The following is a 16,851-nucleotide window of genomic DNA, read 5'->3' as shown; positions in this document are numbered from 1 at the left end:
AGGGGTCCTGTCCGGCGAAGTATCCACCTGGGAGCACAGTGTTCCCAGTATGTGTGATAGCAGTAATGGATCGGCAGAGCTTTTTAAAAAAAGAGTAAGAGGTGTGTGGAGTTGGTAGGACAGCGGTACGTATTTTCAGCGTGAAGGGAAGAGCCCTGTCCCCCTGGGACGGGAATGGGCCCAAGGTCAGCACACCTGAACTTGCCCTCCCCTCTGGGGTCACCCGGTGTGTGATCTTCTCGGCTCATCAACGCACTGGGGACATGGGTGCCTTCCAGTCAGGTGCGGCGAGGTGCCCGGCACTTCTGGTCAGGTGCGGCGAGGTGCCCGGCACTTCCGGTCAGGTGCGGCGAGAGGTGCCTCGCAAGAAGGGGCACCCGGCAAACGTCTGTTCAGTCTGCAGAGATGCGTATGGTAGAAAAGCAAAAAGATTCTTTGTGATTCTTCTGTTTTTTTATGAAAGGTCCAGGATTCAGGGAGAGGGGCTTTGGTTAAACGTGGGGTACACACACATCAAACACCTTTGTAGCTAAACCCGGAATGGGTCTGGGGGACGTGTGTCTTGCTGTCTTCCTGCAGCTCCTGTGGGCTCTGGGCGCCCCCGACACGGCCGCTGGGTCCTTCCAGATGGGTCTCCTGTGCACCCTGCTGGCGTCTCCCGCGGCTCAGCTCTTGTCGCTGCTCTTGAGGCTCGGCCAGGTACCCGCAGCCCGTCCACCTGGTCCTGCTGTCCCGGGTCCTCCCTCGCCTCGGGACCCCTGCCTGAACAGCCACCTTCTCCCGCAGGAGCCCAGCGGGCCACGCCGAGTGAAGCCCCGCCTGCCCCTGAGGAGGGCGCCCATGGGGGCAGCACAGGGTAGGTGTGGGTTTAAAAAAGCCTGAAAGGTGAAGTCACGGCAGCGGCCAAGGATGAGGTCTGAACGGGGAGGTGCCAGGAGGGCCCCCTCCGTCCCGGCTGAGCCTCTTCAAGAGGCCAGTGCGCTGCACAGACCTTGCGTCTCCTGCGTCCTTTGCACTGTGTTTGTTGTGGGGACAGCGAGCGTCATCTCGTGCGCTAAGAGCCCTCACAAGGGGTTGTGCAGCCCCCGCCAAGATGCCACATGCAAGGGCCTCTCTGGCAGTCGGGTCCTGGGTCTCAGGGACCCATCTTGCTAGGGTCAGAGGGAGGGGCATGTCCTGAAGGAGGCTCTCTCCCTGAGAATCCTGAATCCCTGGTTTAATGTCCTAAATCTGACTCTTTTTAAATCAGGCCCTAACTCCCATGGCAGGACACCAGAGGCTCGGAAGATACACAAGGTAAACAGAACAGCCAACAGGGCTGGCTCTCTGCTGTCTCCCTTGGCCGTGGCCCGGACACGGCTGGTCAGGCCTAGGGAGGGATGGGGACAGCTGGGGCCGGTGTGCAGGGCAGGTCCTGCGGGGAGAGAGGCCAGCTGTCAGCAGTCCCCGTGGAGGCCACTCGAGAAGGGCTGTGGCTGTCAGAGTCGGGAAAGCCACGTGTGTACAAGCAGTGATGTTTGGAAGCTGGGCCTGGGGTGTGTCCGGGGGACAAGTCGCTTGAAGCAGAGGCCCTTGTTAGCTCCTGGGCCCCGAGAGGGGACACGGGACAAGTCCAGACAAGCAGACACGGCCTGTGACCCAGGGCAGGCTGAAAGGCAGCTTCGAAGTAGCTCATCCACATCATGGCTCTTCTTTGGGGACCAGTGTGACTGTGCTGCAGGCATGTGACTCTTGTCTGGGCCAGCGTTTGGGGCACAGGAGGCTCCTTACGCTCTTGAATCTCTGCCTCCTTGCCGAGACTCTGTCCCCAGGCCTGAGTCCAGGACGCTCTCCCCTCTGCTCCCCTGCTTGGAGATGCCCGATCCCCACCCCCACAGGCCTCTCTGCCCTCCCGCTGTGGAGCCTCAAAGCCCCACTGCTCTGGCAGGTCCAGGTCAGCCCCCTGGAGGGCAGGTGACACCCCACAGCTCTCTGTAGAGGCAGAAGATCTAGTCCCAGGGCCACATGCCTCCTCCCCAGACCCCTGCCCAGCCTGAGGCTTGAGGAGGTCCGGGCCCACCCCCTGGGAGCACTCACAAGCCGTGGCTCAGAGGACACAGTATGGCCCCAGAGGACGGAATGCACTGAGATGTTAACCTCGTCCTGACTTTGTATTTTGCAGCGTAACACTCTCCCTGGGTGCGCCGGGGCCCGCAGAAGGGCGGCAGGCGGTGGCGATGCAGGCGGTCCGACCCCGGAGCTGGAGGCCTGCGGAGCTGACCCCCACCAGCGGACCGAGGGGGAGGAGGGGGCACAAGGTGACGTCGGGGCTGGGTGTGCGACGCCAGGCCCCCTCCTGTCCTGGGCCCCTGGGGAGTCGGGCCCAATGACCCTGGACGCTCTGGTCACACGTGAACCAGGCCCATCGAAACAGCCATCAGTTTTGTTCCAAAGTCCTGGCCGTTTCCAGTGTTTACTTATGTGGGTCTGGTCACGCCTTTTAAAAAGTCAGGAGTAGACTTAACTTTTTTTTTTGAGTGTTCTGAGATTTGACGCTTTCAACTATTTCTGCTGCACAGCAGTGGGTAGCTGCAGCTCCAGACCAGGCAGGAGCTGAGCGCTGAGCCGGCAGGGACGGGGTCCCGGTGGGGGCAGCCAAGCAGCCAGTCAGGGCCATCTGAGGGGCCGCCGGGGACCTGGGCCGGCAGGTGCACGTGGCTGCAGGGGTCGGGGTGGTGGGCCGTGTGAGTGGTGTTTCCTGGCTTCAGGCCACCCAGGGCCTCGAGTCCCGGCTGCAGGTGCCGGCCGCGGATGCTGCCATGCGGACGGTGTTGGTAGGGCTGGTGCCGGTGGTGGGCACAGCACCCCACACGTGGGGGATGGGGTGTCGAGCACCTGGGTTCTGTGACCGGTTGAGGCCCGGGGCCAGCGGCGTGCAGTGCAGGTGCCCGCCCCGCGGGAATTGGAGGTCACATTCACCCCAGGACGGCCACCTGCGGCCGACAGCTGGTCACGCACACGGGGCCGGGAGCCTGGGGGTTCAGCCCGGCAGACCAGACTTGAGGAGGTCATCAAGGAAGGACAGCCCGTTGTACATGCACCAAGGGTCCCCCCCTTGCCTAGCACCTCCTCCCCAGCAGGTGCTCCTCGGCTTCCACTGCTGGCGGCGGCCCTAGAGCCGCACCGCCTTCCGCCTCTGAACAGGTTGGGATCCTCCTATCGAGCAATCACCCGAGAAAGCGGGGCTCCAGCGGCCTCCTCTTGGAGACATGAGATGGGGGTGGGGACCCTCTGATGAAGTGCTCGGCTCCAGAGAGGTTACGCACCGGAGCTGCGAGAGGTGCTGCTCCCAGGTGCCCCCCCCCCTCCTCCTCTGCCTGGCCCTGCTCTCCTCCCTCCTCCCCGCTCCTCCCCCTCCTCCCCCTGCTCCTCCCTCCCCCTCCTTTCTGCTCTTCTCTTGGTCCTCCTCCTCCTCCTCCCCCTCCTCCCTCCTGCTCCTCCCACTCTTTCCCCATCCCTCCCCCCTGCTCCTCCCTCCTCCTCCCTCCTCCCTTCTGCTTCTCCCACTCTTTCCCCCTATCCCTCCCCCCGCTCCTCCCCCTTCTCCCTCTTCTTCTCCCTCCTCCTCCTCTCAGGTAGTCCTCCCCCTGCTCCTCCCTCCTCCTCCCTCCCCCACCTCCCCCCCTCTCTTCCCACCTCCTCTCTGCTCTTCTCCTGGCCCTCCCTTTACCTCCTTCTTCCCCCTGCTCCTTCCTTCTCCTCCTCCCTCCCTCTCCTCCCCCCTGCTCTTCCCACCTCCTCTCTGCTCTTCTCATAGTCCTCCCCCCTCCTCCTCCCCCTCCTCCCCCTGCTCCTGCATCCTCCTCCTCCTCCTCCTCTGGCCCTGATCTCCTCCTCCTCCTTCCTGCTCCTTCCACCCCCTCCTCTCTGTTCTTGTTCTGATTCTCCCCTCCTTCCCCTCCTCTTCCTCAATACACATAGTGAAAACTATAAATTGTGAGGCAGATACAGCAGCAGACTGTGGCATAATTCTGGTAGAAAATCCTAAGTATAAAGAGCACTCTGCCCTGATAATGACCATATGAGAAATGTGTCCCCACTTCACCCAGACTGAAATGGTGGTTACTGCATGCAGCCGGCCGCTCTGTAGACCTCATTGCTCTACACGGAAACGCAAATCCTATAACACGGTGCATATGTGCAGAGGTGTGTGTATATATAAAAGGATTTACTGTCAGGAATTAGTTCATGCGCTCATGGAAGCTGGCAGTTCTCATGGACCCACAGTCCACAAGCTGGAGACCCAGGAGCACCAATGTTTCAGCTCAAATCCAAAGACAGGAAAAAGCAGATGTTCTGCTCAGAGGCCGTCAGGCAGAAGGAACTCTCTCTTACTCTGGAAGGTGGGCCTCTTGTTGTATTCAGGCCTTCACCTGATTGGACGAGGTCCACCCACACTGGGTGGGCACCTGGCTTTACTCAGTGGAGCCATTTATTTATTATTGTTTTTAATTTTTTAATGTTTATTTTTGAGAGAGAGAGAGAGAGAGAGAGAGAGAAATAGCTCACGAATGGGGGAGTGGCAGAGAGGAGGGAGACACAGAATCCAAAGGAGGCTCCAGGCCCTGAGCTGTCAGCACAGAGACTGATGTGGGGCTTGAACCCACGAACCGCAAAATCATGAACTGAGCCAAAGTCGGACACTTGACTGACTGAGCCACCCAGGTGCTCCTCAGTGCAGCCATTTAAATGTTCATCTCTCTGGAAATTCCCTTGTGGACACACCAAGAATAATGTTCAACCAAATGTCTGCACACCCATGACCCAGTCCCGCTGACATAGAATTAGCAGGCACACTCAGATGGCAGGGGTGAGGTCTATTAACACGTGTGCCTCTTCCCTGCTCCCCCTTAGTCCCCACCAGTGGGTCTGGACGACTTGCTGTGCTCCAGTGGCCGAGGGCACCACCGCCTTGGTCAGGCTTCACAGCGTGGGCCACTTGCTGGATGGTGTCTGTGGCCTGTGGCTTGGGGACGGCATTTCTGGGGTACAGGTGAGCAGTCATGGTTTTCAAATATCCTCGGGCCTTTGGGAAAGTCTCTCATTGATAAAAAGATTCCTTGCATTTCTGGGAACGCAAAGTGTGAGCCCAGATGTGGCCGTTGCTAATTTCGTCCTCCGGTCTCCCTCCCACGGCCCTGCGGGCAAAGAATCCGGACACAAATCCCCAAGAGCCCCAGGGCCTGGCCGGCCAGCTCTGGGACAGCAGCCCGACCCAGATGGAGCCCCAGGTGTCACCCGAGGCCTCGAGACCCTTCTTGGGAAGGAGAGGTCCAGCGGCCAAGCTCCCAAGAAGCTGGGCTCTGAGCCAGGCTACTGGCTCAGCGAGGAACCCTCAACCCCTGTCTGTTGAAGATGCCCGTATCTCAGGGATTCTGATTCTCTCCGTACGGTGGCCTCTCCATCTGGGTCCCTGCTCCTCAGTGGGCCATTCAGCATGGCTCCTGTGGGCCCAGGAGGAGCAGCCATAAAACCAAGATACTTGCCCCTCTGCCCTTGACTCTTCCCTTTCTTCATGCATATATTGACTCACTTGGTGATGATGGACAAGTTACTTAAAAAAAAAAAACTGTCTGTGCCTCAGTTTGCTCCTCTGTGAAATGGGAATATTCACAGTACCTAGTTTGTAAGATTTTAGAAGGAGCAAATGAAGTCCTCCAGGCTCAGTGCTTTGCAGATGCGAAGTTTATTGTCATTATTATTACCCCTCCCCGCCCATGATCTCTGTCCCTGTGCTGGGCTTTCCTTTCTCTATGGCGGGGTTGACATCCCCTCCGGACAGATAGAACTCCCTTCTTTGGGCGGAACAACAGGGCACCCACCGCTGCTGCTTCTTCCCCGCCACAGGCCCACTGCTGCTGCCCGCAGTCGCACCATCACGACACAGACCCTCAGGCCTGGTGTCCTGTGCACAGATAGGCAGGTACTGACAGCTGCTCTCTCCCTGGGAACAGGTTTAACCCGACACAATGCGCACAGTGGCTGCACCTGCTGACCCTGTCCGTGCTGTGCTGTGTTTTTGTCACCCAGCCACTTCTGGTGAGTGGGGCCCTTCTGCTGGGGTCCCTTCCTATCAGCAGGGGCCTGGACGTGGAGCCAGGGCTCCATTCAGGTGACACGTGATGACATCTCTCCAACCCCATTTTTCACTCGAGGACACGGAGCCTTGGGACACAGAGGCTCTGGACCAACCTCTCCCAGGGCGTGGGTGGGCGGGGAATCCTAGGCAGGTGACACTAGGGTGTGCCTGAGCCTGTGACCAGGACAGCTCCATGGGTCACAGGGACGGGGGACGAGGACGGTGCCTTGTCTAATTTCTCCTTCCAGGTCGGCCTCGTGGCCTTGGGCTTTGCCTGGAGAAAGAGAGACGACCCACATTTCTTCACCAAGTCTCTGCGCGAGGCCACCAAGGACCTGGGCTCTGAGCTGGAAGGACGTGTAAGGTCCCCCATGGCCCACCGTGCAAGCCAGATGGAGGAGGTGAGGCCGCCCTCGGTGCCGTGGTCCAGCCTCCGCAGGCCGGTCTGAACTTCCTCTTTGGATTCAAACTCGACTGCGTTTTTGGAGACCCGTGGGTGTAATGTAGTTTCTCTGCTGCTTCACGTGCCCGTACGCGATGCATGAGCACTCAAGACCTGTTTCCTTACCTCTGCCCCAATCCCGGAGAAATCAGAGCATCAAGAACAGTCGCCTATTGTATTTATTTTTTTTAGTTTTTACTTTATTTATTTTGAGAGAGAGAGAGAATCCCAACCAGGCTCTGCTCTGTCAGCACAGAGCCCCGCATGAGGCTCAAATGCACGAACCTCAAGATCATGGCCTGAGCCTACTTTAAACTATTTTTTTTTAATGTTTATTAAAACATGTCTCTCTCGAAAGAGAGAGACAGAGTGTGAGTGGGGGAGGGGCAGAGAGAGCCAGAGACACAGAATCAGAAGCAGGTTCCAGACTCTGAACTGTCAGCACAAAGCCCGACATGGGGCTCAAACCCACGAACCGTGAGATCGTGACCTGGGCGGAAGTCGGACGCTCAACCAGCTGAGCCACCGAGGCGCCCCATGAGCCTACTTTAAACTATTGAAGCAGATAAGAAGTAGAATTCTTGGCCATGATTTTGGAGAACTTCTAAGTCATGTGCGTTTCACAACAAATCTAATTCTTGCTGCTTCCTCCCCCTCCTCCCATCAGTACCCCCCTTGTGTGTGCAGCCTTCTCTCAGGTGGGGTGGACAACACGAAGGCAGAGGAAGGTCTCCCATGCGGAAGGGTACGGGCTGGTCCCCGGCAGGTGTCGTGTCCTCCTGTGGAATGACCAGGGACACGCCCCAGCTCACTGATGGGCCTCACCCCTACCTTTCTCTCCCAACTGCCGTCCTTCCGCAGGTGACCAGTGAGCCCTGAGGCTAACTGGCCTATGGCATGATTGCCTGAGTAACCCATTGACCCCCTGGTGATGGAGAGCATGTGCCGTGCGTGTGCCCCGCCCTGACCACTTGGTCATACTCAGCGTGTTTCTCCCACCACCTCGTGCAGCGGGAGCGTCACTGCACCTGCTGTAAGATCAGTCACAGTGAAGCTGGGAGCAGTGATGTAATTAGACCGAGGCCACCTGGGTGGTGACGAGGCTCTGGGCTGCAAGGCTTGGCCACACGCCTGCTGCACTTGGTGGCCCTCAGCACACGGCTCTGGTTTCTCTCACCTTCCTGGTCTCTTTTCTTTCTCCTTCTGTCCCACGGACAGTCGCCGCCCCTGTGCGGCAGGTCTGCTGGCCCTTCTGTGTTTTTGGCCTCCAGTTCGAGCCCGGTCACAGGTGCGGCCCTGATGCGGGGCTGGCGGCCAAGTGCCCATGCCCAAGGTGTCCCTCGGTGCATCCTGTCCTCCTTGGGACTGAGGATGGTGCGACGGCTGCAGGGGGTGGGAGCATCCCTGCCCCAGGGCCCCACTCACGTGACCTCCCGGGACAGGGGTCTTTGACTTCTTAGGCGTCCTGAGCACCTAACCCATGCCCGTAATCAGTCAGTGCCAGACAGCTCCCCCTGTGCAGTGACATTGTCCCCAGAGCTGGCAGAGACCTGCCCCCCCACCGGCCCGCTGCCCGCCCGCCTACTGTATGTGACCCGCACAAAGTGGCTCTGCCCCCAGCCCCAGGCCACATGAACAGTCCGGACTGCGGGACCTCCTGCCCTTATCCGTGGTCCCCGGCTCACAGCGCTGTCATCCCCACAGATGGTGGCTGCCCGACAGCGAGCACGCCGTCTGCGCTGGGCACGTCCACCGTCCGCGGCCCAGCTCAGCGTCACCAGGGAGAGGATGAGGAGAGAGACCCGGACGCGGGTGGCCCTGAGGTGGGTGGTGGCCCGACGGGGTGGCTCTGCTCCCACCCCCCTGCAGAGGGGGCGCTGGTGGCCTGGGAGCGGGGGTTGTGGCATGCGGGTGGGGACCCAGCCGCAGGGGAGGGGCACCAAGGGGACGGTGGGTCCAGAGAGAGCAGGTTTGCAGGAGGCTGAGTCTTTTCCGTTTGCATGTGCCGTGACTAACAGTCTAGAAAATCCTACAAAAATGAACAAGAAAACAGGCAGAAGGGAATTGAGTCAGGTAACAGGCTATAAAACGAAAATGCAAAACGCAGGGCCCTTCACATATTTGAGAGGACTGTTTAGCGGGGCAGGGAAATAAAACACAAGAGACCCACACAGGCATCAGGTAGAGGAGAAGCGAGTGCAGCCGGAGGAACGTGAAGATGACTTAGAAACACATGCCCTCTGCGTCCGACTTCAGCCAGGTCACGATCTCGCGGTCCGTGAGTTCAAGCCCCGTGTTGGGCTCTGGGCTGATGGCTCAGAGCCTGGAGCCTGTTTCCGATTCTGTGTCTCCCTCTCTCTCTGCCCCTCCCCCGTTCATGCTCTGTCTCTCTCTGTCCCAAAAATAAATAAATAAATTAATTAAAAAAAAAAAAAAAAACGTTGAAAAAAGAAACACATGCCCTCTTCTCCTTGACTGGGAAGACGACACCCGTCTTCTAGAGTGCCATCTAACGTTAGCTTACAACTGTAACGCGCTCTCAATCAAGGGCCAGCAGACCTTTCTGGTTTTCTTTTCTTTCTCTTCCTCCTCCTTCATCACTCGTTCTGGCCCATGATCAAGTCACTGTGGAAGAAGGAACATGGAGAACCGGCCAGGAAAACCCCAGAAGGCAGAGCCAGCACGTGGGACTCACTCTGCTGGCCGTGACGGTAAGACTGCAGCCCCCGAAGAGGGTGGCTCTGGGCACACGAATAAGAGACAGCCCGACGGAATTGATGAGGAAGTCCGGAAATTGACCCGAATGCAAATCCCACCCCATGCGAGTGTATGACAAAGGCACCATCTCAGGTCTTCAGGAAAACGAGGGAGCTTTTAACCAGGAATAATTGAACAGTCATGAGAGAAGCATAAAAACAAATAAATAACTGGATACTTTTTTCATAAGACGTGCAAATTCCAAGTGGATGAAGATTTAAATGTGAAAGCAGAACCATGCAAGTCCCAGAAGAAAGTGTGTCAATTTCTCTGTGACCTGTGGGTGAGGAAAACGTCCCTGTGACCTAAAATCCAGAAATAGAAGAGGAAACAAATCTGGGGACGTCAGACTCAAAGAAGAGATACCTGGTGTGACATAAGATGTCATACGTAAAGTAAAAAGACAGTGACAAACTAAGAGGAGTATCTTAACATACGAAGAGGTTTAAAAAAATGGAAAAAAGACCAACAACTCTTTAGAACAAAACTGGGCTCAGGGAGCCAACAGATGAGGATAGCACTTGGGCTCGTAAGCGAGTGAATTGCAGACTAAAAGTGCAGAAATCTGCAGTGGTTTGGGGGTGAGCTGACGGGGAAGAGATGCTGTCACATAGCGCCCGTGTGAGTGTGGAATGGAACCGCCCCCGTGGGGACCTGGGAAGCCCCGCACCGTCACAGATGCGTTTGCCTCGACCCAGCGGCCCCGCTCCGGGAAGCGCGTCAGCAAAACCTCGAGACGACCCAGGCACGAGACAGGCCGTGCGGGACCTTCTGCCACAGAAAGAGCCTAAAAATAACCCCGCTGTCTTGCGGGAGGCCAGGGCGCCTGGAGCACGAGGACTGTCCGCACAGACGGGGGACACCTCTCCATTACAGGAGAGAAGCAGGTGGGAAAGAATGTACGAGTGGGCTACCCGCCACTCGGCCAACCGCTAGGAATCGAGTTTCTGTGCATCCGCTTGTCCTCAGTAGAACGAGGGATTTCCTACCACTTTAGGAAATTGCTACTTAGGGGACAGAAAAGGAATAGGATTTTCAAAAATTTGCCTCAAGATGAAAACATTTGACCTTACAAGCCTGCTCCCTAACGACAGAGAAACTAGAGAGAAAGTCATCCAGCGGGTTCCACAACGGTATTTGTCATTAGCACAGCGTTCTTGTCTTCATTCTGAGCGCTGGTTCGTGTGGGATGTGGCAAATGAGGGATTCTGTGACTTCCTAATTCTCAATGTGGGAGAAAGGAGGTGCAGATTTGAGTCTGAAAAAATTAAAACGTTATAGTCCTGACTTTGAACTAAAAGTGACTGTAAATATGTTGGGGTGCCTGGGCGGCTCAGTGGGTTAAGCGTCTGACTTCAACTTCAGTCATGATCTCACTGTTCTTGGGTTCAAGCCCAGCGTTGGGCTCTGTGCTGACAGCTCAGAGCCTGGAATCTGCTTTGGATTCTGTGTCTCCCTCTCTCTGCGCCTTCCCCACTCATGCTCACTCGCTCGCTCTCTCTCTCTCTCTCTCTCTCTCAAAAATAAATAAACATTAAAAATGCTTTACAAAGGGGCGCCTGGGTGGCTTAGTCAGTTGACTGTCCGACTTCGCCCAGGTCATGATCTCACGGTTTGTGAGTTCGAGCCCTGCGTTGGGCTCTGTGCTGACAGCTCAGAGCCTGAAGCCTGCTTCGGATTCTGTGTGTGTCTCTCTCTCTGCCCCTTCCCTACTCAAGCCCTGTCTCTCTCTCTCTGTCTGTCTCTCAAGACTAAATAAACATTGAAAAATTTTTCAAAAAAATGCTTTAAGAAAAAGTATAAGTATGAAATAATATTTTTTTTTTAATAAGGAAAAAAATTTTTTCTACATCTGTCTACCAAGAAAAGGCCTAGAAAAAACCCAGGGGCAATGAGCAACTGTAGCCTAGATCCTGGTGTACAAATACCGTTTTGCACCCAGAAGAAACAGGTATCGTTGGATTTCATGATTTCAAGTCTGTGATAGAAAATGTGTAAGATAAGCCTGGAACATTTGGTAAGCAAGGAAACAATAACTAGACTCGGAAGCCAGTTTGAAGAGGCTTGAGTGGGTCAGAGATGGGTAATTAGACATGAAATCAGAGATCACGATAGAGATCGTGGTAACAATGAATTAAAGCTCATCAAATATCCATAGATTTGCCGTGACACCAGAAATGTAATTGATTGGCGCCGGCAGATATGTGGGAACCAACTTTCAAAAAGCCGGTAACAAAGTATTGGTCCCGTCTTCCCAAACTGCCCCTGGGAAATCACATAACAGGGAAGGAATATTTCTCTTTACAGAGGTATTCCAGCTAACAGATGAAAACAAAATGATAGGATTGGACCATTTTTCAGCCTTTAATGAACGAACGAGTCTAAGCATCAATCATCCACAAAGGCCACCATGAAGAAGAGAAGAAAGAACCAGGTGGGAAGCACCTCCTGGTGGGAAACACATCACCCAGGAGGGAACCTACCCCAAAGGGCCTGGTCCTAGTCTGGTCACGTTTTTGTGCTAACTTGCAGCTGACAAGAGAGCACGTGCTGGGATCCCCGGGAAGCAGGACAGAGAGAGAGGGGAGCAGCGACAGCGCCAGTTCCCTCCACCCAAGTAGGGGTGCTGCCTGAGGGGGTAAGAGAGGCCGAAGCAGGAAACCGTGAATGGAATCCACTGTATCCACAGAGCAAGGAAGAAAAACTATCTGATCATCTCGATAGATGCAGAAGAAACCATTTGACCAAATTAGACATTCATTCATGGGGAGAAAACATCTGTGCAAACTAGGAATAGAAAAGAACTTCCGTAAAACAATAAAGGGGATCCATGAAAACCCTACACCTCACACTTAGTGGTGAGACAGTGTGTGCTTTTATTTTTAAATTTGGTTTAATTTTTATTAATTTTTTTAAGTTTATTTTTATTTGAGAGAGAGATAGAGAGCAAGCAGGGGAGGGACAGAGAGAGAGAGAGACAGAATCCCAAGCAGGCTCCATGCTGTCAGCACAGAGCCCGACATGGGTCTCGAACTCACAAACTGCAAGACCATGACCTGAGCTGAGATCAAGAGTCGGATGCTTAACCTGCTGAGCCTCCCAGGTGCCCCAGGGCATGCTTTTAGGAATCAGAAACAAGGCAAGGATGTCCCCTCGTCTCTCCCTGATTAAACCTCCTGTTATAAGGCCTAGCCCATGCCATAGGCAGAAGAGGAAATACACAGTTTACCAGTTTGAAAAGAAGAAATAACACAGCCTCTTGCAAGAGGACGGGACTAGTCCGTACAGAAAACTCTCAAATATTCCGTGAAAAAGGCTCCTAGAACCCCTACGTGAATTGAGAAAAGCTGCAGGAGAAACATCACCCTGCAGTCGGTTCTGTTCCCAAACACCAGCAGGGAACAGCTGGAATTTAAAATGCACAAAGGAATAGCATATACAGTAGTACAACAGAAGTGAAGCTCTTGGATTCAAATCCAAGAACACACGTGCAGAATTTGTATGCTGAAAACCACAGAACACTAATGAAAGACATCCAAGAAGATATAAAGACACGGAGAGACCTGTCCGTTGGCTGGGATCCTTGTGTGAAGGTGTGAGTTCTTCCCAAGTGATCCATAGGAACTCAGTGTACTCCCAACCAGCGTCCCGCAAGCTTTTTCATAGATCTTGACACGCTGATTCTGAAACTTCAATAGAAAGCACAAGAATTAGGGTACCAGAACAATTCTGGAAAAGAACAAACAAAGCCAGAGGGCTGACTTTAGGACTTACCATAAAGCCTCGGCAACCAAGACACCATGGGATTGGTGATAGACCCAAAGATCGGGGACAGATGGACAGACCAACACAAATACATTCAGTTGATTTTTTTGATGGGACACGAAGGCCTGTCTCATTGGAGAAAGGGTAGCCTTTTTAAAAATGGTACCAGTAGGGGCGCCTGGGTGGCACAGTTGGTTGAGGGACCGACTTTGGCTCAGGTCATGATCTCACAGTTTGTGGGTTCGAGCCCCGCGTCGGGCTCTGTGCTGACGGCTCAGAGCCTGGAGCCTGCTTCGGATTCTGTGTCTCCCTCTCTCTGCCCCTCCCTGCTCATGTTCTGTTTCTCTCTCTCAAAAATAAAATGAACATTAAAAAAAAGTTTACTTATTTATTTTGAAACAGAGAGAGAGAGACAGGGAGAGAGAATCCCAAGCAGGCTCTGTGCTGACAGCTCGGGGCCTGGAGCTTGCTTCCGATTCTGTGTCTCCCTCTCTCTCTCTGCCCCTTCCCAGCTCACACACTGTCTCTGTCTCTCAACAATAAATAAATGTAAAAAAATTTTTTAAACATGGTACCAGGAGGGGTGCCTGGGTGGCCTCCCAGTCAGTTAAGTGTCCGACTTTTGATCTCAGCTCACATCTTGATCCCAGAGTGGTGAGTTCAAGCTCCATGCTGGGTTCCATGCTGGGCATGAAGCCTACTTAAAAAAAAAAAAAATGGTGCTAGGAAAATTGGATTTCAATGTGTGGTAAAAAAAAAAAAAAAAAAAAAAAAAAAAAGAACCTCAGTACATACTTCAACTTATACAAAAATTCACCCAGGGGTTTCAAAGGTCCATTCCACGAAAAATATTTTGCTGGGTCTGTGCACACAGGGTCTGTGTGGACGCCAATTTTAAACTGTGTTTCTTACAGAGACGTTTGCATGTACACCCTCATGCTGCTCCTGCATTGGTTTGTACTGTGTGGGAAAGTCTCCCAGGATGAATATTCCCTCAATCAAGCTATCCGGAATGAGTTTACAAGGTAGGATGTTTGCTCAGACTTCTCTGAACCCAGGGCCACCGCGCCAAGGACTGGTTTGTCATGGACAGCATCACCGACGGGGAGGTCCTGGAGCCTGGGGTTCCAGGGTGAGGGTTACTTTACTCTGTTACTTTTTTTTTTTTCAGTAGGAGTTTTTTGTAATGTTTGTTTATTCTTGAAAGAGAGAGAGAGCATGTGTGCACATATGAGTGGGAGGAGGGCAGAGAGAGAGGGAGACACAGAATTTGAAGCAGGCTCCAGGCTCTGAGCTGTCAGCACAGAGCCCGACACAGGGCTTGAACTCACGAACCACAAGGTCATGACCTGAACTGAAGTCGGGCGCTCAACCCCCTGAGCCACCCAGCTGCCCCTACTCTGTTATTTTGAACAAAAGTCTGTCTGTCTGCTATTACAGGCCATCTGTCAGAGAAGAAAGGGATCCATCCTCTCCCTCGGGACACTTTCCTTTTACAAAATTGAGGTCCAGAGAGGGTGTTTCACCACTTATCCCGCATGTGAAATCTGGAAAAAATTGTCAGATTGGCTTGGGCACTGTTGTCCCCACTGTTGACAGGAGGCCTCTTTTTGGCAGACTTTGGGCACATTTATAGTATCTCAGTTTCATTAATAGCAAAACGATATTTTGAGGTGCCTTAAGGTCTGGCACGAAGATGCTAAATCAGGTTATTGAGGTTGTTTTTGCGGGGTTTTTTTGATTTTTTTTTGTTGTTGTTGTTTTTTTGCGGAGAACATCTGAATTTTTCAGCCAAAGGCTGCTGTGATTCATAACCAATGGCCGCAGTTTCAAGCAGTGGTAAGACCCTCGAGTTGTCTACCATTTCTCATATGCTCATTTGTTTCTTCCTGCTGTTAATAGTACATATTCGTTGTGGGTAAACACAGAAGAATGGAAACATAGAAAGCAGAAAATGCTCAATAAAAAAAACAAAAAAAATACCATCCAGAGGCAACCACGGACAGCATTTTGTTGTGCCATAATTTTCTCCACATTTTGGTGGTTCCAAAATTGGGACATGAACTGTATCAATGTGGACACTTAATGTGCCCGTTCCTTTTTTTTTTTTTTTTGAAAGTTGTTATTAAGTGACTTTATTTTCTCCTGCCAAAAAATATTCAGTCTGAGAGTTCTTTTCAAAGAAGTTTGGCTTTGATTTCTGAAGTGCATGACACAAACTCATATAGATTCTTTACTGTGGTCAAGGAGGTGGAAATAAAATACCATGTTCCAACATCTACTTTCTCTTTCTCTGGAGAATATTAAAAAATAAATTTTTAAATGTTTATTTATTTTTGAGAGAGAAAGAGACAGAGCATGAGTGGGTGAGGGGCAGAGAAAGGGAGACACAGAATCCAAAGTAGGCTCCAGGCTCTGAGATAACTAGCACAGAGCCCGATGCGGGGCTCGAACTCACGAACAATGAGATCATGACCTGAGCAAAGTCAGGCGCTTAACCGACTGAGCCACCCAGGTGCCACTCTCTGGAGAATATTTTGAAACACATTCCTGGATTTTTTTTCTATGAATTTTTTGCCTTTGACTAATTCAACTTGATGGACTTTATTTTTGTTGATGTCAGGGGGACATATGTGGGTGGCTGGCAAATCCATTTAATTTACCTATTACTTAAGGACATATTTGCTTTGGTCTTCTATGAGAGAGGTGGTGATTGACGCCCACCCAGATGATGGCTAGCAAATGCAGGTTTAGGGCCCACTAGTATTGGGAGCAGGACGTCCACGTTCATGAGTCTCGACTCTGTACTGAACACAGGAACACAGCTGCTCACCAGAGAATGTTCTAGCAGTGCAACTGCCCCCCCCTCCTTTGCAGCAACCGCGGTTAGTTCCATTAATGACCAACTTCTCAGCTTTCCGCCCGCTTGCACACAAGCACATGTTGTGCCAGCAGGAGGCGCTGTGTGCAAAGCAAAGTGACCATTTGGGTGGTTCTCTCTGGAAAAGGAGATGAAAACCGGAGGTATTTCTGGCTTGGATCGTTTATTTTTGATCTCCTATTTTGTAAGTCAGTATTACTTGACATACTTCTCATACGAGAAGTTCCTCTCGGTCCCCAAATCAGAAACATCACAGCTGAGATAATATTTGTGCAAAGTCTCACATGTAGAGCAATGGATATGCTTGGATTCGTGGCTCAGATGCTGGTCCCGTTGGTTTGTGTAGACCTGTGTCTCCCACTGCGACGCAAAATCTCACTACCTCTGGATGTGCCGGCCACCAGGCAGGGGAGGGGTATTGATGTGTCCTGGCTTGTACTGGGATGCCTCAAGGGGGACCCTCTCCCCCTACCCTCCCCTGGTACCTAATCCTGAAAATTCAACAGCTTTTCAGGGTTCAACGTTTGCCAGCATCCAGGAAGAACCAACTACGTCTATTTGAGGGACCGGGCTTTGTTTGCTTAGTAGGGGACTCGGGCAAGTCTGATGACCCTGGGCCTGCGTATCCCCACCTGCACAGCGAGGCAGCTGGGCAGCTTGATTTCTTCTGTCATAGAAAAACAACGATCATGAGATTGGGTTCCATCATATTTAAGTTTTATCTGAAGTTTTTCTGGACTCTATCAAGTCTCCGTGAAAGTCCCAAGTTAAACAGAAGCAAACCACCCAGTAAGGTGCCAGTACATGAAATAGTCATGCCATCCAAGGGCCGTAAGTGGAAAATAGCCGCTGACTTTATTTTTGCGACGTTTAGCCAGCTCTGTGGGC

The 16,851-nt window shown here is 52.9% G+C and overlaps 1 protein-coding gene across 1 annotated transcript in view; it reads left to right on the top strand.

Annotated features, from left to right (window-relative positions):
• PKD1L1 (polycystin 1 like 1, transient receptor potential channel interacting) overlaps positions 1-16,851 on the top strand; it is a 117,708-nt gene that overhangs the window by 86,784 nt on the left and 14,073 nt on the right. The window contains 9 exon segments of the mRNA XM_030307634.1: positions 580-699; positions 787-856; positions 1,250-1,296; positions 2,162-2,297; positions 4,894-5,032; positions 5,994-6,078; positions 6,367-6,519; positions 8,265-8,383; positions 13,997-14,107. Of these exon segments, the coding sequence (XP_030163494.1) occupies positions 580-699; positions 787-856; positions 1,250-1,296; positions 2,162-2,297; positions 4,894-5,032; positions 5,994-6,078; positions 6,367-6,519; positions 8,265-8,383; positions 13,997-14,107 (980 nt within the window).

This window comes from Lynx canadensis, chromosome A2 (assembly GCF_007474595.2).
Source record: "Lynx canadensis isolate LIC74 chromosome A2, mLynCan4.pri.v2, whole genome shotgun sequence".
NCBI classification, from domain to species: domain Eukaryota; kingdom Metazoa; phylum Chordata; class Mammalia; order Carnivora; family Felidae; genus Lynx; species Lynx canadensis.
This window is presented reverse-complemented; position numbering and strand designations above follow the sequence as displayed.